A 20,709-nucleotide genomic window follows, 5' to 3' on the forward strand; every position below is an offset into this window, starting at 1 on the left:
GCGGGCCGTTTTCAGGCTGGCCAAGCCCCCCTGGCGACAGAAGCTCCCAGCCTCTCCTCTTTTTCTTTCTTTTTTATTCTGGGATTTATTTACCTTCTATAATTAAAACTTTGTTGCTCTGAGTGGAGCTCAGAGCCAGCCACAGCAGGAGGGAAGCTTGGCTTCCTCCATCATTGGAGCAAACAAGCCTCCTGCTTGCTCCAGCTCTGTGGTTGCCGGCCTCCATCTTGGTTGGGTTAATTTGCATATAGTTGCTCTGATTGACTGGTGGGCATGGCTTGGGGTGTAGCAGAGGTGCAGTCAATTTGCATGTTTCTCTTTTATTAGATTGCATTAGGAAATAGGTCAGAGATATTAAGAAATCTGGAAATTCAAATAGCTCTGAAACACCTGAAAAAAATATTCAGACTCACTCACAATGAGAGAAATGCAAATTAAATTTCTCTGAAATACTATTTTCATCCTTCGGACTCACAGTCCAGGTAGCATAATCTCTTGGCAACACTGTGAGAAACAGGCACTGTCATTCTGGTGGTGGGAGAGTAACTGGAAGAGCCATCTAGAGGATAATCTGGCATTTGTGTCAAAATTATAAATGCCTATACCTTTTGGCCCAGCAATCTCACCCTGGGAATTTACTATAGAGCTATACCATTCACAGGAAAAATGTTGTACATATAGGATAGTCGCTCTACCCTGTTAGCAATAGCAAAAGGACATTTAGTAACCCAAAATGTCCATCAATAGGAAATTGGTTTAATAAATTATGGGATATCCATACATACATTACCATGCATACGTTTTAAAAGGATGCAAGCATGCTTTATGTACTAATATAAAAAGTTCTCCATTGTTAAATTAAAAAGTCAAGGGAGCAAGACGGCAGAATAGGAGGTCCCCCACCCCTCTCCCTGATGGCAACAATAGTTGTCAACCACCCACAAACAGAAGTGCCTTTGTGAGAGCTTTGTAATCCAGGTAGAAACTTACAAAATCCCAAGGAAAGCCAGGACCACGGAGGGCTGTGTGACAAGGCTAGTCCATGTTCAGGTGGTAGTTTTGCTCATTGAGGTCCAGGTTACAAGCCTAGAAGCAGCCTCATCCTCTATGGACTCAGCGACAGCCCCTGCTACAACATCGTTTGACAAGCGACTCGGGAGGAGCCAGCCCTGTCCATGACCCTGGAGGCTGGCCTGCAGACCTTGGTCCTAGTGCAGATCTTGAAGTGACCCTGTAGCCCAGCTCCAGCCCTCTCATCTGCAGTCCAGAAGCAGTCCTGCCCATTAGGAACACACCCAGGGACGTGATGGGGGTCCTCCCAAGGACCAGATGGGAGCCATACCCACCTACACACCCGGTAACAGGCCTACCATTTGAAAACTCCACTGACGACCTTAAAATGGGCCATTATTCCAGCACCAGCTCTACTGACTAAGGTCCCAGAGGCAGTCCCATCTTCCACGGACAAGACAGGACCCATACCCTTCTGAGCTCTTGGTAAAGTCTTGCCCGCCAGCAGCCATGTGATCTGATCCAACCTCACTTGACTGTGATCCTAAAAGCAATCCCATCAGTCAGGAGACCTGTCGGGAGAAGGTCTTTGCCGGCCGAATTCAGTCTGTAAAGGCTTCTTCAAATGCACAGACACCAGCCCAAGGCGACACAAACCACAAAGAATCAGGCAACTATGACACCACTAGAGGAAACTAATACAGATTCAGGAACCAACCTCAAAGAATTGGAGATCTATGAAGTGCCTGGCAAATAATGTAAAATACTCATCTTCGAGAACCTCAGTGCAGTGCAAGAGAACACAGATAGGCAACTAAACAAAATCAGGAAAACAATGCATGAACAGAACGAGAAGTCTAACAAACCATAAGAATAACCAAACAGAAATCTCAGAACTGAAAAATACAATAACAGAACTGAAAAAAATCAATAGAGGGTTTTAATGCCAGAATCAATCATACAGAAGAAAGATTCAGCAAACTCAGAGACGGGTAATTTGGAATTATCCACTTACAGGAACAAGAAGAAAAATGAAAGAAAAAGGATAAGGAAAGCTTATAGTAACTATGGAATACCATCAAAAGAGCTAACATGTGCACTATAAGAGTCTAAAGGGAAAAAAGGAGAAAGGGGCAGAAAGCTTCTTTAAAAATAATGGTTGAAAACTTTCCAAATCTTGGAAGGGATATGCATAAAGATTATCTGGACTTGTACACATTAATATAAGTGAATACTTAGAAAATGCAGAGAGAGGTAGAGAGGTGGGGTTGAGAGGATATAGTATGTGAGTGAGAGTTTTCACTAATCAAAATTGTTTGAATGTATTTGCTATTAAAAAATCAAAAAAGGAATTAATCAAGATTATATAATAACTGACAGAACTGAGATAGGGATCCGGGACTCTCTGGCAACAGTCAGTGCTGTTTATTATGCAAAATAAATGGATGAAATAGATAAATTCTCTCATGGAGCTTCTGCTTTTACAAAGGTACTGTTTTAAGGTAATAAAGAGGACCAAGGAGTGAGGTGGTTCTTGTTTCTGCTTCCTAATCATTTATCGCAGAACTGCAGAAGCTGGGTGACGGTGGTGGCTTTTCAGTTGGCATCTAGACTGAGTGGGTGGTAGACAGGATAGACCAGCAGCACAGAGCCATATCTAACAAAGAGAGTAAAAACTTCCTGGAGTGAGAAAGTACTTTTAGAGGTTGAGAAATACCTGGAAAGCCAACCAAGGTACCATAAATTAAGTGATAGGAGAGACTTGAGAAAAATCCGTAGGATATCCTGTCCTTTCATCCAGGTAGACCTTTCCCCAGAGACATCTAAGGTCTTCTCTGGTAACCAAAGGGACAGGAAGAGCTAAAAAGCTGCTTCTAACCATGATTATGACTTTATCAGACGAATCAGAGGATTCCAGCTTTCCAACTAGATGGAAGATATCAGGACTTTGCAAATCATATTAAGAGTTGGTTTTGTTTTTGTTTGGTTGGTTGTTGTTTTTTAGCTAATCCAAGAGCAGAACTTCTAAACACAAGGGTTTCCCCACCCTACTGGGGTCTCTACTTGAGAAAATGGTTCATTTTTTAATATTTCATTTCACTTTAAGAAAATACAGATCTCTGCACTTGGATAATTTCTCCAACCAAATTGGAAAACATTATAAGAAGGTTGTGTACAAACAGTACCAAGATGAGACCTTCACCAAACGCCTGGAGGAGTCCAGAAATAATGAAGACGGGATCTTGGGCCCTGTTATCAGAGCCCAGGTCAGAGACACGCTCAAAGTAAGTAGCAGAAAGGTAGGCCCGTGTGAAAGAAATTAAGTAACAAAAGACATTATAAGTACTGGCTGTTTTTTTTTTTAAAGGTGTCCATGTAATTTTTAATTCAAATGCAACTTTTTGTTTTTATTTAGTATTTGCACTTATTTATAGCTTACTCCATAATACGAAGAATCTGAGATAGTTTATCAAATCATAAAGGAATACAATAGTCAATGTAATTGGGGTGAATAATATTGGGGACAAAGAAAAGAAAACCAAGGATAAGGTAAGTATAATCAAGTACTTACCATATGATCTTATAAGGTTGTTTGCAAATTTCGTCCTGAGCCTTCTAGCAGCCAAAGTAAAAAGGGAAATCTGTTAGGACCAGAGTCACAGTAGTCACAAAAGAAGCACAGCGACCAGAGAAGAAATTCTCACGTGGATCCTTGAAGAGGGGGTGCTATTGCTGCAGTGGATAGATTCCTTGATAAAACCCCTACAATTGGTACAATAAATAAAAATGTTGTAGAGTCTTATAAAAGTGTTTCTCGTTATAGCTAAAAATATCACAGTAAATACCACTGAGAAAAAAAATCCTTCACTGTGGTCTTGGTCTGTAGTTCTCTGAAGTCTGGCCTCTGATGAAGACACACACAAAGACTGACATATTTATCATGAGGACAGAGTGTTGTTCAAATAGTTTTCCTTTAATGCTATGTCACATCATCAAGCTTTTTAAAATATATATTTTTATTGATTTCAGAGAGGAAGGAGGAGAGGTGGAAACATCAATAATGAGAGAGAGAATCATTGATTGGCTGCCTCCAGCACGCCCCATATTGGGGATCGAGCCCACAACCCAGGCATGTACCCTGACCAGAATTGAACCATGACCTCCTGGCTCAGAGGTCTATGCTTAACCAATGAGCCATGCCATGCCGGCCGGGTTCATCAAGCTTTTTATTTTTTTAAAAAAATACATTTTATTGATTTTTTACAGAGAGGAAGGGAGAGGGATAGAAAGTTAGAAACATCTGTGAGAGAGAAACATCGATCAGCTGCTTCCTGCACGCCCCCTACTGGGGATGTGCCTGCAACCAAGGTACATGCCCTTGACTGGAATGGAACCTGGGACCCTTTAGTCCGCAGGCCTACGCTCTATCCACTGAGCCAAACTGGTCAGGGACATCAAGCTTTTTATAAGCACAGGAAGCAGAGAATTGAAGGTTGCAACCTTTGACAAGATTCTAGAATGCAGATTATCTACAAATGGAGGATGATCCAAATGCTTTGGCAATCAACCAAAGATATAATCAAGGTTCTCTTTGGAAGATTAAGGAGCCTCACCAGGACTCCTGTGTGGGTAATGCTCCTAAAATGACGCCCAGTGCTTACCAAGACCATACTTCACCGCTGCAGGGGCGGAGCTAGGAGCGCGTCTGCAGTCAAGGCCAATTCTGCTCATTTGAAAATAACCAAAGGACCAGAAGCAGCTGCTCTCTGTTTCCCTTCCCCCATCTCTGATCCCTCCGAGGTACTCTTAGGTTAGTGGTCGGCAAACTGCAGCTCGCAAGCCACATGCGGCTCTTTGGCCCCTTGAGTGTGGCTCTTCCACAAAATACCACATGCAGGCACGCATGTACATTGAAATTTCGTGGCCCATGCGCAACCTTGCAGATGTAACCTTTCTCTGTGCTCCTTTCATTCTCTAATCTTATCCTAAAGTACACACTTTGGCCCTTAGGGAGTATAAATACACTTCATTGGAAATTGAGGATCCGGCTCTTAGCCATGACCTCAGGACACGGCTTCAAGGACAGGGGTTATGGGAGACCTGGCCAGTGGGAGGAGGAGGTCATGGTATAGAGAAGAGCAGGAGCAGAAAATGAAAACAGATGGGGTCTGAGCTGAAAGGAGAAGGGAAGGAGATGGGGACCAGCTCGGAGGGAGTGGCGGACTGTAAGGAAAATGTCACTTCTAAGGTCAGACTGCTGTGTGAGGCAAAACTCTCAAATGCTTCTGCCGGGTGACAGAGAGATTGCTGCTCAAATAAACAGAACAAGATTGAATGCACGTACACACCATCCAACAAGTGAGCGTGCAAAGTTAACGTCCTATATTAATGCTCGCAATCAATCTTAAGTCCCGAATAATGAATCTGAGTTAACTTTGTAGATCACATTCAGAAATATGGCCAGCCGCCCCTACAGCATTTACCCTCATGGTGTGACCTTCTCTCCTTTTGAAGACAACGTCAACTCTTCCTCCACCTCAGGTTTGAATCTTTCACTTCTGCTGAATGAAGCTATTGACTTCTGAGAAGCTACCATGTTTTTCGACTGTCCCTCTTGCTCAGTCGTAAACCTTGTACAGTCAGGTAGTGTCTATACATGGGCCGGGACCCTAAAAGCCACAAGGAAACCCTGCTCACCTCAGGAGGTTATTTACCCCACAGCAAGCATGTCAAACTCGCAGCCTGCTGCCTGCGGCCCACAAGGAATATTTTTGCAGCCCAGCCAATATAACAGTATGAAAGAAACATTTTAATAAAAATTTTGTAACTTAATTTTTACAATATCCTGTTATACATAATTATTAATAACAAACTACAACGTTCTCTAATTACTGGTTACTATAATCATGTTGCATTCATTTTCCTTACTCGCCTTACGTGCAGGTGCACCATTTCTCTCCACTAATACTAGCAGCGAATATTTTAGCAGCAGATTGCCAAGTCATTAGTCTGGTACTGACTTGTCTGGTCTGCGCAACAGGAAATATTTCGCTTTCAGAGAACAAGAAAAACAGGTTTATTAGTGTCACACTTATTAATTTGTGCAGTTATTCAGTGTCTGGTAAGTTAATGGGCAAGAAAAATATATTAATTTTTATTAAAATGTTCTATTATTTTATGTTAATGATGACTCATTTATTTCAGCATGTATCTATCAAGATAAACTTACTATAATTTCTATGAAAATTGAAGCTTTTGTTTTTTTTGCAGCCCACATATACTTAAACCTTGTTTATCTGGCCCATGTTAGCTTTTGAGTTTGACATGCTTGCCCTACAGCATCCTACATTAGTGCCATAGAGGCCTTTAGGGGAGCAAGATCTGATGACTACATGCTATCAAGGGTTCCAATAAGTGGATCTTAATATTAAAAAAAAAATCCTTTCCCAATATTAATTGCTTGCAATGAAAGCTCCATTGTATCATTCATTCATTCTCATGAAATAATTTTTGAAAATGAAAATAATTCTGACTATATTTTCTTTCAGGCAGTAACACCATGGTCAGAGCAGTTCAACCGGGCGAAACCTACACTTACAAATGGAATATCCTGGAGTCTGATGAGCCCACGGACAATGACGCCCAGTGCTTAACAAGACCGTACTACAGTGATGTGGACGTCACAAGGGACATTGCCTCTGGGCTCATAGGGCTACTTCTGATTTGTAAGAGCAGATCCCTGGACAGAAGAGGCATACAGGTATTTTGTCCTTGACGTAACCATTCAGAAATTCCAGGAATTTCTTCTGGCTGGAACAGGCTAGGTCTCCCTGCTAAATAACGGAACTTTTCTGGAACAGAACACATTAAACTAAGTAGTCCTCTTGGGTGTGACTGAGGTGACATTGACTCCTTTGGGAACTGTTTGTCTTCCCAGTCTTCACCCAGACTCTCACTGCAGAAGGCAAGGCTACGTGTGAAGACACACTTCGTTCTAGTTTCAAAGTCCATGTCTCTTATTGTCTGTGTGCTGAGCAAGTCTCAGCCTCTCTTGGTTTCTTCCTTATGTGAGATTGGTAATACCCATCCTAAAAATTACAGGTTGTTTGGGGGCTCAGGGAGGTTGCACCCGGCAAGAGTGTATGTAAGGCTCTGTTCCCATCCTTGTTACCTGTAGAGAGCTGCACTAGAAAGAGATAAGAGAGATACGCAGGAGACATAGCTTCTGGTGAGACTGCACCTTGACAACGGTCCGTCTCTAGTGAGACTGAATTAGACAAAGACGTGGATCTTCTGACTTGATCTTTACTGTAGAAGCATCTCATCTTATTAAGCTCCATTAAATTCACAGACAATCGGGCAAAGCTATAATTTTTTTAAAAAGGGTCTCATTCAAGGCATACAAAATAAATATATGCCTCGGAAAATCAGAAACGAACATTAGAAAGACCCTAATTTATTGAACTTGGAAAGAAAACGCATAGGGAGAGGTATGAAGCTTTCCTATTGCGGCCTCCTGCTTTACCCTTTGCAATTGTTCGTAGCACACCCTGTCGGTCGAACAGTCCGGTTGAAAGGTGTTCCGTCACAGAGATAAACAGAATTACAGTTGCCATAACAAATGGAATTTTCTATTAGGATATTTTAGTCTCTGAATTTCCTGATCTGCTGCTTTTGCGTCATACCTTTGGCTCTAACGAGGGCTTTGCACACAAGGGGCTCTCACCAAGGCCTAAATGCATGGCTCCAGTGACCCCGAGGATTGCGCCCTGGGGTGTCTGAAGCTGTGGGTCGCTGGCTGGGATGTTAGAACACAGCGTCCCCCCCCCCCCCCCCCCCCCGCAGAGGGCAGCAGACATCGAGCAGCAGGCTGTGTTTGCTGTGTTTGATGAGAACAAGAGCTGGTACATTGAGGACAACATCAACAAGTTCTGTGAGAATCCTGAGGAGGTGAAGCGTGACGACCCTAAGTTTTATGAGTCAAACATCATGAGCAGTAAGTCGGAGCACGCTCCCCTATCTGTCCATCACCTCTCACCCGTGTGGCTGAAGCGTGCTGTGCCTAGGGGCAGACGTGGATGAGAAGCGACTCACATCTCAGCTTCACCTTCATCCAGGGATTTGGTGATGAAATAATATAAAGGGTGACCTTTTTACAGTGAGAGGTCAAAGGCTTGTTATCCTTATACGTCTTCTCTTGCTCCGTGTGTGTGTGTGTACCTGTGCGTATACTCTGGGCAGAGAAGAACAGGTGAGGGATGGGGGTGGTAAAGGAAGGGGCTACAGGCCTTGGTCTGTGGTATCTGGGGTGCAAAATAGACATTCTGGGTGCAAGGTGATACTCAATGGCCAGGGCAGAATCCAAATAAGTAATTCAAAACTAGATTTTTCAAATCACACTAAAAAGGAGTTTTGCAAAGTCATTCTGTGGGAGGGGTTTGAAGTGTGTACTGAGACGCTCAGAAGAGTCGGTGCTCCCTGAGCCATGTGCTGCAGTTTTAAGTTCAGAACCACTGCTGTGGGAAGTCTGGGTTTGACCTTGTAGTCACATGTTAGACCTGGTAAAGCTGATCTCAGGTAATCACTGCTCTGATGCAACCAAATTAGCGTTGGGGCATGTGTTTTAGGTGGTAGGCACGTGCCCTCGTGCTGGGATAGGCCTGGCATTCTAACCGATCCGACTCTTTCAGCCATCAATGGCTACGTGCCCGACAGCATCTCCACACTCGGGTTCTGCTTTGACGACACCATCCAGTGGCACTTCTGCAGCGTGGGGACCCAGGATGACTTTCTGACCATCCACTTCAGTGGGCACTCCTTCATCTACGGGAAGCGGCATGAGGACACCTTGAGGCTCTTCCCCATGCACGGGGAATCGGTGACCGTCACGATGGATAATGAGGGTGAGAGCCTGGCGCGGGGCAGGGACTCCTGGTCCCTGGGTCTGCCGCAGCTCTCCAGGCTCAGGTCCTGGGCTCAGCTCTCGGATCCCTTGCAGGCTTCCCTTTTGATACTTGTCATGATTTCCGTTTGGGGAGTTAGTTAAGTTTGGCCTCGGTGGGTTCAGCCCTTTAATGTGGGTTCCGTTCATCCTTTTCTGTAAGTGAGAAGTAAAGACACTCATCTGCAGAAGATATGGCATGACTTTGAGGAGGAACCATGACCATTCAGTCTCAAAAAGACATTTCTTTTATCAAAATGCCCTCCCCAGTTTTGTAAGACAGCCACCTGTCTAGGGTTAGTGATCACCAGGTATAGTGCCTGTGAGGCTGAACTCAGACACGCCACAGCCCTGGAAAGCACATGGGCTTTGGAGTTCATCAGCTCTGGGTTCAAATTCTGCCTGGCCACACAACATTGACCTGTATAACCTTGGGCAACTGACCTGACCTCACTGAGGCTCAGTTTATTCATTTGAAAACACACACACACCACCACCACCACCACCACCAAACAACAACAACAACAGCTGTTAACAGAGCTGCTTTATCATTAATTATAATATGTGCCAAGTGTCCAGCACTCAGTAGACACTCAGCAAGTGGTAACCATTGGACACTTCCCAGGAAATCTTCAGTGTGCAGCAAGTCACACCATTTCAGAGAGATTCAAACTTGCCCTGGACCCACATGAATTCTTGGTCAATTGGAAATACCTAAATGTCTCTCATTTCTGGGAGTAGGTATCACCATCCTCCCCCCACTACAATCCTCAAACAAGATGTGCAGCTAACAAGACAGAGATGATTAAAATTCGTTTTATTCTCAATCCATCCCTTTTAAAATATATTCTGAAATAGTGACCCTCAAACTATCTGAGCTAAGATGATTTTTTCCTCCCTGCGCTCCGCTGACCAATGCCTTGGGTCTATATTCTGTTAAACGAGGTAAATGCATTGATCCCATGCTTGGATGTCACAGCAATGTCAAATTGCTCAGAAGTGTCCTAAGTACCTGGCTCTCCATTTTCCTTCTGGTGGCACTGTGGGCCCATAACCAGCAGTTCACAGGGAAGCAGAGATCCACAGGCCACACTTGCGTATCCCTGACCAAAGTTTGTTGGGAATTATCTGCTACAACAAATGCTAGGGATTTTCTGTCTTTTTCTGGACTCAAAGCTCTCTATGCTGTCTGTCTCTCTTCTCTAGGAACTTGGATATTAACCACCATGAATTCTAACCCAAGAAGCAAAAACCTACGGCTGAAATTCAGGGATGTTAAGTGTAAACCGAATGGTGAAAATGATTATGAAAATGATTATGTAATATACAAACCTCCACCATCTACATCCATGACTACACGGAAAATTCATGGGTCTTCAGAAAACCAGGGTGAAGGAGGTGAGACTGAAGATGATTACGATAGTCAGTTGGCTTCGTACTTTGGAATTAGGTCATTCAGAAATTCATCACTGAATCAGGAGGAAGATGAGTTCAATCTTACTGCCCTAGCCCTGGAGAATAGCTCTGACTTCATCCCTCTAAGTACTGATACAGCCGTTGATTCAAATTCTTCTTCCCCAAGTGACAGCGGGCTCATTGACAATAAATTTGCCGAACCTAACAAAACCCTTCCTCACCCTGAAACCACCACAGCTGGTTCTCAGGTGGGGCACAGCTTAGAAAAGAGCTCAGTTCTCGGCCCTTTCACAGCAGAGCATCCCAGCCCTTATTCTGAAGTCCCTATAGAGGATCCTCTACCGCCAAAGGTCACAGGGACAAGCCTCCTACCACTTGGTGCAGAAGGATTCAGAAGCCAAGGGCATGCTCAACATAAGGGATTAGAGGCAAGGCACAGGTTCTTCTGGATGAAATTTCTAGGACATAAAACAGGAAGACATTTAAGCCAAAGCAACTATTCTTCCATCATGGGGCCCTGGAAGGACCTTCCCAGTGATCTCTTAAAACACAAGACTCTCTCTAAGAATTTGAATGGGAAATGGCATTTGGTTTCTGAAAAAGGTAGCTATGAAATAATCCCCGAGGCTGATGAAGACATGGCGGTTAATAGGCTGCAGAACAGCCCCCAGAATGCCTCAAGGACATGGGGAGAACGCATCCCTCTTACCAACAAGCATGGGGAGCAAGGTGGCCACCCAAAGTTTCCTGGAATTAGACATAAATTTCTACAAACAAGACCTGGAGGAAGCAGTAGAGTGAAGAACAGCACTTTTCTCATTCGAACACGAAAAAGGAAGCCTATACACCACGCTCCTCTCTCTCCAAGGAGCTTTCCCAGAGGAGAGGGCAACCTCACCCTCCCAGACGCCCTTCACAAGGCCAAGGAGACGCCTCCTCCCACCGACCTCACCCAGACATTGCCCCATGGGACTCTCAGCCTGGCAGCCTCACTTCCCGACCATAATCTCAGTCTCCCAGACAGCACTGGTCAGACAAGCTTCTCGCCAGACGTGTATCAGACAGTGCCCCCCGAACAGCTCTACCAAACGTTCCCGAGTCAAGACTCTGATCAAACACAGTTCCCTCCAGGCCCCAGTCAAGAAGCTTCTCCAGAGCCTGGCCAGATGCCTGACTATGTTGGAGGAACCCAGTCCTTCCCTACCAACACTGGACAAGTGTCCCCTTCCTTAGAACGTGAAGTCTGGCAGACAGCCATCCCTCCAGAACTTAGTCAGATGACCCTTTCCCCTGACCTCAGTCAGATGACCCTTCCCCCTGCCTTCAGTCAGACAACCCTTTCCCCTGACCTCGGCCAGATGACCCTTTCCCCTGACCTCGGCCAGACGACCCTTTCCCCTGACCTCAGTCAGATGACCCTTCCCCCTGACTTCAGTCAGACAACCCTTTCCCCTGACCTCGGCCAGATGACCCTTTCCCCTGACTTCAGTCAGATGACCCTTCCCCCTGACCTCGGTCAGACGACCCTTTCCCCTGACCTCGGCCAGACGACCCTTTCCCCTGACCTCAGTCAGATGACCCTTCCCCCTGACCTCAGTCAGACGATCCTTTCCCCTGACCTCGGCCAGACAACCCTTTCCCCTGACCTCGGCCAGGAGACCCTTTCCCCTGACCTCGGCCAGATGACCCTTCCCCCTGACCTCGGCCAGACGACCCTTCCCCCTGACCTCGGCCAGGTGACCCTTTCCCCTGACCTCGGCCAGACGACCCTTTCCCCTGACCTCAGCCAGGAGACCCTCTCTCCAGACTTCAGACATGCAACTCTCTCTCCAGACATCACTCAGACAGGCCTTCCTCCTGATCTCAGGCAGACATCATCTCCTCCAGACCTTGGTCAAACAGCCTACACGTTCGAATCCAATCCGTCCTCGCCTCTTCCAGAATTTGATCCTACTTTTCCTTATTCAGACTTTGGTCAGATGCCATCTCCGCAGCCATCTCCTTCACTGAATAACACTTTGATAGCAAGTGAATTTAATCCACCCATTGTGTTTGGCTTCAGTGGAGAAGATGGAGAGTACATTGAGATTACACCGAGGAAGAAACAACAGAGCAGCGAAGAGGCTCCTGAAACACAGTATACGGCCTACGATGACCCTTACCAAACCGATATTAGGGTAGACACCAACTCCCCCAGAAATCCGGACAGCATTGCAGCATCATACCTCCGCAGCAGCTATGGGAACAAAAAATATTACTACATTGCTGCGGAAGAAATATCCTGGGATTACGCAAAATATGCACAAAGGTTTGGCCAATGTTTTCATCTCTTCTCATTTTCCCACTACTGCCAGAAAAGTAATTTCAACAGTCCAAGGAGATAATTCTGGGCAAACTAGCTAAGCATAATTTTGTTCCCCTGCTGCAACTTGGTGCCAGGTACTCTGTGAGGCAATGGGAATAAAACCGTGAGCTAACTAGGCACAATCCCTACCTCATGGGGCTTTTCCTCTAGTGCAGTGGCCGGCAAACTCATTAGTCAACAGAGCCAAATATCAACAGTATGGTGATTGAAATTTCTTTTGAGAGCCAAATTTTTTAAACTTAAACTATATAGGTAGGTACATTCAACTTAAAATTCATGGTTTTCATCTTCCGTTTTTCTTAGCTTCTTCTTTGTAGCCATCTCAAAAAGGGAACCTAAAAAGATGTTTCATCTACACTAATAAAAGACAAAGATGCTAATTGACCATCCCTTTGCTACACTCTAATCCACGCCCACCAGCCAATCAGAGTGGCTATATGCAAATTAACCCAACCAAGATGGTGGCCGGAAGCTATGGAGCTGGAGCAAGAGGAGGCGGTTGCCTGGTGGCTCCAGCCAGAGCAGCGAGGGCTGTGAAGGCGGCTCTGGCCGGAGCGGCACCGGTTTTCCTCCAGCACCCAGGACCCAGGCCTATTGCACGAATCTTTTTATGCAACAGGCCTCTAGTATGTATATAAATATCCAGAATGTTAAGTAGAAAAATAAGATAGAGTGATGCATCTGATTTGTTACCACTTATGTAAATTTCAATAATAAGTGTATGCACAAAACAATATCACTGGCAACTGGACATCCCCTAAGGGCTTCCGGGCTGCCAAAGGGATGTCTGACTGCCAGCTTAGGCCCAATCCCCCAGGGAGCGGGCCTAAGCCAGCAGGTGGACATCCCCTGAGGCATTCCAGACTGTGAGAGGGCACAGGCCAGGCTGAGGGACCCTCCCAAGTGCACAAATTTTTGTGCACCAGGCCTCTAGTTTTATAATAATAAAGCCACCAACACAAAAGAATTACAATTCTTAAATTGATAACAAACATACCTGTAGGATTTGTAGCTGGTTGGAAAAATACAGGTAACTTTATGCTTCAAGTAGGTACTTTTGTCACCTGCGCACGATTTGCGGACATGGCTAGCACTAACCACTGCACAATGAGACTGCTGACTGACTGGCTCACTCAACTCATGCATGAATCACATGCACCTACCCCCGCACTGTGTATTCCTTGGCTCATCTGCGCCGCGTTTCCCGTCGCCTAACCAACCAACACCCCCCACTTCTCCTAACACCACTTCTTCAAAATAGACTCGCCCAGGCCAAAAACCCACTTTTGCGCATGGGCCACGAAATTTCAATCGCACTGTATGTGCGCACCCGCATGTGGTATTTTGTGGAAGAGCCACACTCAAGGGGCCAAAGAGCCCCATGTGGCTCACGAGCCACAGTTTGCCGACCACTGCTCTGGTGGCAGGTCAGATACTAACAGACAATCACACAAATAAGTGATACATACTTTACTGTATATACTACAGAAATGCTACAATGCTATAGGACTTTACTATATGCACTATGGTACTACTATAGAAATGGAGGAATGCTATACAGAGATTTGACCTAGCCTAAAGGCTCATGGGAGGACTTACCTAAGAAATGGCATCTGAACTGGCAGCTGGGTAGCTAACTGGTTGTGTCTTTAGTCATTTCTATTTTCATTCATTTGCTCATCAAATATGTGCTCAATATCTTCTCTATGCTGGAGGCTATATTCAGAAACAGAGACCATTTCCTGAATTCTTTGAAGGGTCTTTCATTTGTTCTTGTAAACAAATACTGTGATGATCATTCCAGTGACGTGGATAGCGAAGACACTGATGAGCTTCCCGAGGACACCATTTACAAGAAAGTTGTTTTCCGGAAGTACCTGGATGGGACTTTCACCCAGCGGGACCCCCGGGGAGAGTCTGAGGAGCACCTTGGCGTTCTTGGTCCTGTTATCAGAGCTGAGGTGGATGACGTGATCCAAGTGAGTCACTCCCACCAGCGCCATCGGGTGGGAAAGGCGATGGTGGCAGGAGAGAGCGAGGGGTGATTTAGTTATTTTCTTTTTTAAAAATATATTTTTATTGATTTCAGAGAGGAAGAGAGTGGGAGAGAGAATCATGAATCGGCTGCCTTCAGCACGCACTCTAGTGGGGGACGGAGCACACAACCCAGGCATGTGCCCTACTGGGAACCGAACCATGGCATCCTGGTTCATAGGTCAATGCTCAACCACTGAGCCACACTCGCTGGGTGGATTACTTCTTTTCCAAAGTTAATAAATAATGACATTTCTTCTCCAAGACAGTTGCCAAGTATTTGGCAATCCTCGAGAAAAAAATAATCTTATGATTCTATTTCCCCCTCTGCTAAGCTCCTGCTTATTCTATAAGGACTATTCTGTTTCCCCTAGGAAACTTTTTTTAGTTCCCTCCACCCTTTCTAAACATTCAGCCAAATGGCTCCTCCCAGGCACCTCTCTCTAACCCGTTCACGTGTGATGTACCTTTGTCCCCAGAGGGTAACTGGAATTCACATGTGCAGTCTCTTCAGCAGTGGGCAGAAAGCTTACTGTGGCAAAAGCCAAGCCTCGTGACCTTCAGAACCAGAGCTCCTATCGGTAGCATTGCATCTGCTGATAAGGTCAATAACTTTGTTTTGGGCGAGGAGCAAGCATGGCTTGGCATTTCTGGGGGAAGCTGCTTGGGCCCTATCTCGCAGGATGCTAGTAAAGTTAGAGGAAATAATGTACATAAGTTCCGTGGCAACTGGCATTTTGTTAAGCTTAAGTGTGTTGTGGATCCTTGTTTTTTTCTAGGTTCGTTTTAAAAACTTAGCATCCAGACCGTATTCTCTTCATGCCCATGGGCTTTCCTATGAAAAGTCGTCGGAGGGAAAGACTTATGAAGATGAGTCTCCCACGTGGTTTCAGGAAGACAATGCTGTTCAGCCAAACGGCAGCTACACCTACGTGTGGCATGCCACCAGGAGAGCGGGGCCGGAGAACCCCGGCTCTGCCTGTCGGGCGTGGGCCTACTACTCAGCAGTGAACACGGTAGGCACAGCCATCAATGTGCTGTCATTCCCTTAACTTATAACCCAAGGCTGCTAAATGGAAGGTGAAGATTACTTCTTGTTTTCTTTTGGATGTTTTGTTTTTATTTTTTTAATTGATTTCAGAGAGGGAGAGAGAGATAGAAACATCAATGATGGGAGAGAATCACTGATTGGCTGCCTCCTGCAGGCCCCCTAATGGGGATCGAGCCCACAACCAAGGCATGCGCCCTTGACTGGAATCAAACCTGAGACCCTCTGTCTGCAGGCCGACTCTCTATCCACTGAGCCAAACCAGCTAGGGCTAAAGATTATTTCCTGCTAAATGCTTGTCTTGCTATTTGTGAAGAAGGTGTAAGGATTGTGGCCAACACCCCACAGCTACCATAGCAGGGACGTCCCTGCAGACCCACAGAGATGACAGTGAGAGAGAAAGCTGTGCTCAGTGAAGAGTGAGGTTGCTGAGAGGGCTGGCCCAGTCAGACAGACCACCTTATAGAGGAAGGCATTTATTTGCAGTTTCCTGGAGTGAATATGAGCTTTCTCCTCCTCTTTCTCTGTGGAAGAACTACAACATCAAGACCCCTTCCTTCTTGGGCATGGTAGGGAGAGTACTGGCCTCGATTTCAGTTCCTCCCCTGTCACCCACTGTGTGGCCCTGGGCAAATTTCTCATCCTCTCTTAGCCTCGGTTTCCAAAGTTAAACATGAGATAACAACATACATCGCACATAGTTGGTCATATTTGTTTAATAAGTGAATTCTTTTTACCATATAGAATTGTTGTCAGAATTATATAAGTGGCTATAGGCAAAATATTTAATATAGTAGTAAGTGCTCAATAAATAGTATTTGTTATAGCATCAATATTTTATTATCATTATGATGACGACCATGTCACGATAAACAACTAAGCAAAGGAAGGGGATAGGAATGCCATAGATGCAGCTGTATGAAGCTACTCATTTGTACTCCTCACAGTCATGCCTCTAAGAAGTTTCCCTCTTCCATGCGATCAACGACCAATCGCGGGAAGAGCCGAGAGAGTGCTGGCAGGGTGTGTGCTCCATTCCTCCCGCTGTCTTCCAGGAACGGGACATCCACTCGGGCCTGATAGGCCCCCTTGTGATCTGCCGGAAAGGAACGCTGAACAGGGAGAGCGGAATGCCCGTGGACATGAGGGAGTTCATCTTGCTTTTCATGGTCTTTGATGAAAAGAAGAGCTGGTACTATGACAAGAAACACCAAAGTTCCTGGAGACGTGGATCCTCAGAAGCAGAGCCCTCCCACACGTTCCATGGTATTTTCCTCTGATTCCATCTGATATGGGAGTCGGGCTGACAGGGACACCTGCCCTTAGGTCTCCAAAGATTAGGCAAGAGATGCTTTCTCAGAAAGAGCAACCACGAAGCCAGATCCCTCCACGTCTCGGGGGGCCCGGGGGGCCCAGCAGGTGACACTCCAGGCAAAGAAACACGAGAGGTTCTGAAAGACAGGCACGGCGCTGCCACGAAACAAACCCAAACCCACAGCAATGCGCCAGGTCGCTTCAGTTAAACATGCATTGACGAGGACTTAGCATTATTCTGCAATTTAAGTGCGTAATAGACTGTTTCCTGACCTTTAAAGGAAAATGTCTGTAGGAGCAGCGACCACCTGAGCTTTCAGAAATAACAGCTTTAGTATTCAGCAGCCCCCGGTGGCACCAAGCACAGGTGAATAAAACAGGCAGCCAAACGCTCTCGGCTCCTCTCCCTCCAACAGCTCACTGGCTTGGCTCCTGAAATTCCACAGCGGTGCCTTTAATTTTAGGAGAATAAACAACAAGAACAACAACAAAAGCTTCCCTCACTTTAGTCCCAGTTAAATGCGGGGTAGCACTAAGGTTTATCATTGAAATACAGTAGTATTTTTAAGGTGATCTGATGTACCAGGTGCTACACACACACACACACACACACACACACACACACACACACCACTGAGGGGAGAGTGGATGCATCTCAGAACCCTGGGCATCCAAGCTGGGAGAGGGCAGAGCAGCTGGCGTTTGAATGAGAGAACTAGCGTGAGTCGCCGCGGCTGTGGGTGCTGTAGAGATGAAGTCCGACCTCCTTACTTGGCCTGGTTCTATCTCTGACTTTAGGGGGCCTGAGAGTGGCACTGCACACCCCCTGACTTAAACACTAGAGTTCCCTTATCTGGCCACACCAGCCTTTTCTATTAGCAGCAAAGGAAACTTCAAACTGTAAATGGAAAGGCTGTGTGGGTGAAGTACAGACAGGAGCCGTAGAAAGTCCGGGGAAGAGACGGAGAAGGTTCTGGGAGAGGAGCTCACCCACCCCCGCTGCAGGCTGATGGAGCTGGTGTAGCGGGAGACCCGCCGAGGCCCTCGCAGCCTCTCTCCTGTGCACACAGATTCTCATGGGTTGCGGTCCTCTGTCCTTTCAGCCATCAACGGGATGATTTACAAGCTGCCTGGCCTGAGGATGTACGAGCAGGAGTGGGTGAGGTTGCACCTGCTGGACCTGGGCGGCTCCCGGGACATCCACGTGGTTCACTTCCACGGCCAGACCCTGCTGGAGAACGGCACTCAGCAGCACCAGCTCGGCGTCTGGCCCCTGCTGCCTGGTAAAGATCTGGGCCAGGAAAAGAGGTCCTGGCTAAACCACGGCCAGAGGAGGCCACCCAGCGTCCCCAAGTCCTCTCATCTCCCTGGGCATTTACTGCTGAGGGTCGAGATGGGCTCTGCGTGGATCCCGGCAAAGCCACACCCCAGAGCCTCACTCAGGGTGTAAAAGGCCGGTGAGGGCTCGCACTGCTTGCGGCACCGGCTAACAGTGTGGCCGGACTCCATTCGGCAGAGAAACCACGTCCGATGCAGGCTTTTCCCAGCCGCTGCATGCCACGTGGGGGGGCTTACAGGCGGAATGACTCACCCCGCCCGCCCCCGGGGCTCAGGCAGCCCCTGGAGGGAGAGGGATGTTTGCCAGGGCTGCGGGGAGGGGGGGGGGGTCTTGAATTCTTGAATTCTACTTCTCATTCTATCACCCTGACATCTTTGGGTAAGTAACTATAGGATTCTTCATCTCAAACCAACTCGTGAGGCTCTTTGGAGAAAAAAAAATTTTTTTATTGATTATGAAAGCTAAAGAATAACAGGGGTATTTATAGCTTTTTGTGTGCAAAATAATGTTTAAACAAACTAGTCACCTAAAAGGATTCTTATGTGCCAATGCATTGTTTGTAGGTATGTGTGTGTGTGTATGTGTGTGTGTGTATGTGTGTGTAGGTATGTGTGTGTAGGTGTGTGTGTGTGTGTGTAGGTATATGTGTATATGTGTGTAGGTATGTGTGTGTATGTGTGTGTAGGTATGCATGTGTGAGAGGGCTGATGCCACTGATTCTCTGCTGCAGTGGACACAGGAAACCCAGGAACCAGCTGAACGCTGCCTGGGAAGCTCAGGGAGGCGTCCTGGGCAGGACTCTGGGTTGGGAGCTGCCCTGTGAGTCAGCCTCAGGAGGAAGCACAGAAGTCCCCATGGGCCCGTTTTGGCTCAGGGTCTGGAAAAGGAGAGTTCTTGCTTGTTTCAAACGTGCCAGTGACTCACTAATAAAGCCCATTCCATTGAGATCAGGGACAGAGGCAATTGAGTGAGACACACTCCTTACTTGTCACCAGGGAGACCAGGCCAGCCGGCCACCCAGGAGCCCAGGAGAAGCCCTGAGAGGCTGGGGTGGGCTGGCCGTCTAAACCTCAACCCTAAGGATCTCGTCCCTGAGGGAAAGGCTGGACATCTTTTTAAGGTTCAAGGGGGGTGACCATCAGCTTTTCATTTTTACTCACAATCTTGTTCGGGGGGTGACCATCAGCTTTTCATTTTTACTCACCGCCTGGGAAATGCTCACAGCAGTAGCTGGCAGAGCTGAAGTACTAACTGGCAGTAGTAATCGCCAACGCGAGCATGGATAAGCAGAGGTTTCAGAAACTCATTCTTTCCGGGTGTCCTGAAACAAGTTATGCATGCTCTACTCACGCATGTAAACTTTATCAAACATTTAAAATATGGAGATGTTTGGCTTTAATTTTCTTGTATGAAAAAAGAAAAGCTAGTGAGATGAAGAGAGGGGAAGGAAAGATGGACAAGTGTTTGGGGCCCAGGGATGGGTCACTCCGGGTTGTTCTGGTCCTTAAAACCGTGAAGCTGTGTTATGTGTATGTTAACTCATAACATTCTGTTCAGATAAATGAAAGCTTTATTTTTTAAGGTTCTGGGTGATTTATTTGTCCATGTGTGTGTGTGTGTGTGTGTGTGTATGTGTGTGTTTCTCCTGTTTGTTACACTTCTAGTCCTGCATAGAAATGAATAGATCACACTGAAGTTCTCTCCTAAAGCTCCCTAGGATGCAGTGATATTAGGATCCTTTGATCGCTGCCAAATAGTAACCTGTTAATCTTTGAGTGTGCAATGTTGTCCTTCACTCTCTATTTTAGGTTCATTTAAAACTCTTGAAATGAAGGCATCAAAACCTGGCTGGTGGCTCCTAAACACGGAGGTCGGAGAAAACCAGATAGCAGGGATGCAAACGCCTTTTCTCATCATAGACAGAGGTATCAGCCAAGAGCCGCGGGACCTTTTAAGCAGGAGAGTCCTGTTGCTAGAATATTGCTGACCTTTAGACAGGAAACATTCAATTCGGAACTCTGATATGACAAAGGCACATTCTGTGGCACTAGTGCTTTCTCGTTCTGGCCACGGTCTGATTATGCTGCAAAACATCAGTCATCCAGGAAACTTAAAACAAATGGTTCGGCCCAAAGGCATTCCTCCCAGTTGGGGAACCAGCATACAGCATCCTCCTTCATGATGTGTGACCCCCTGGAAAGTGCATGTAAGAAATCCTCCAGGCTCCTAGCACAGAGGAG

The 20,709-nt window shown here is 46.3% G+C and overlaps 1 protein-coding gene across 1 annotated transcript in view; it reads left to right on the forward strand.

The window, feature by feature from the left end:
* The window catches only part of F5 (coagulation factor V), a 61,787-nt gene that overhangs the window by 28,550 nt on the left and 12,528 nt on the right, over window positions 1–20,709 (forward strand). The window contains exons 8-18 of the mRNA XM_006764208.2: window positions 3,119–3,296; window positions 5,454–5,553; window positions 6,561–6,772; window positions 7,858–8,008; window positions 8,703–8,915; window positions 10,160–12,677; window positions 14,539–14,713; window positions 15,548–15,784; window positions 16,872–17,082; window positions 18,234–18,413; window positions 20,278–20,394. Coding sequence (XP_006764271.1) covers window positions 3,119–3,296; window positions 5,454–5,553; window positions 6,561–6,772; window positions 7,858–8,008; window positions 8,703–8,915; window positions 10,160–12,677; window positions 14,539–14,713; window positions 15,548–15,784; window positions 16,872–17,082; window positions 18,234–18,413; window positions 20,278–20,394 — 4,292 coding nt within the window. The remainder of the gene's footprint in view (window positions 1–3,118; window positions 3,297–5,453; window positions 5,554–6,560; window positions 6,773–7,857; window positions 8,009–8,702; window positions 8,916–10,159; window positions 12,678–14,538; window positions 14,714–15,547; window positions 15,785–16,871; window positions 17,083–18,233; window positions 18,414–20,277; window positions 20,395–20,709) is intronic.

This window comes from Myotis davidii, unplaced genomic scaffold, assembly GCF_000327345.1.
Source record: "Myotis davidii unplaced genomic scaffold, ASM32734v1 scaffold401, whole genome shotgun sequence".
Classification (NCBI taxonomy): Eukaryota; Metazoa; Chordata; class Mammalia; order Chiroptera; family Vespertilionidae; genus Myotis; species Myotis davidii.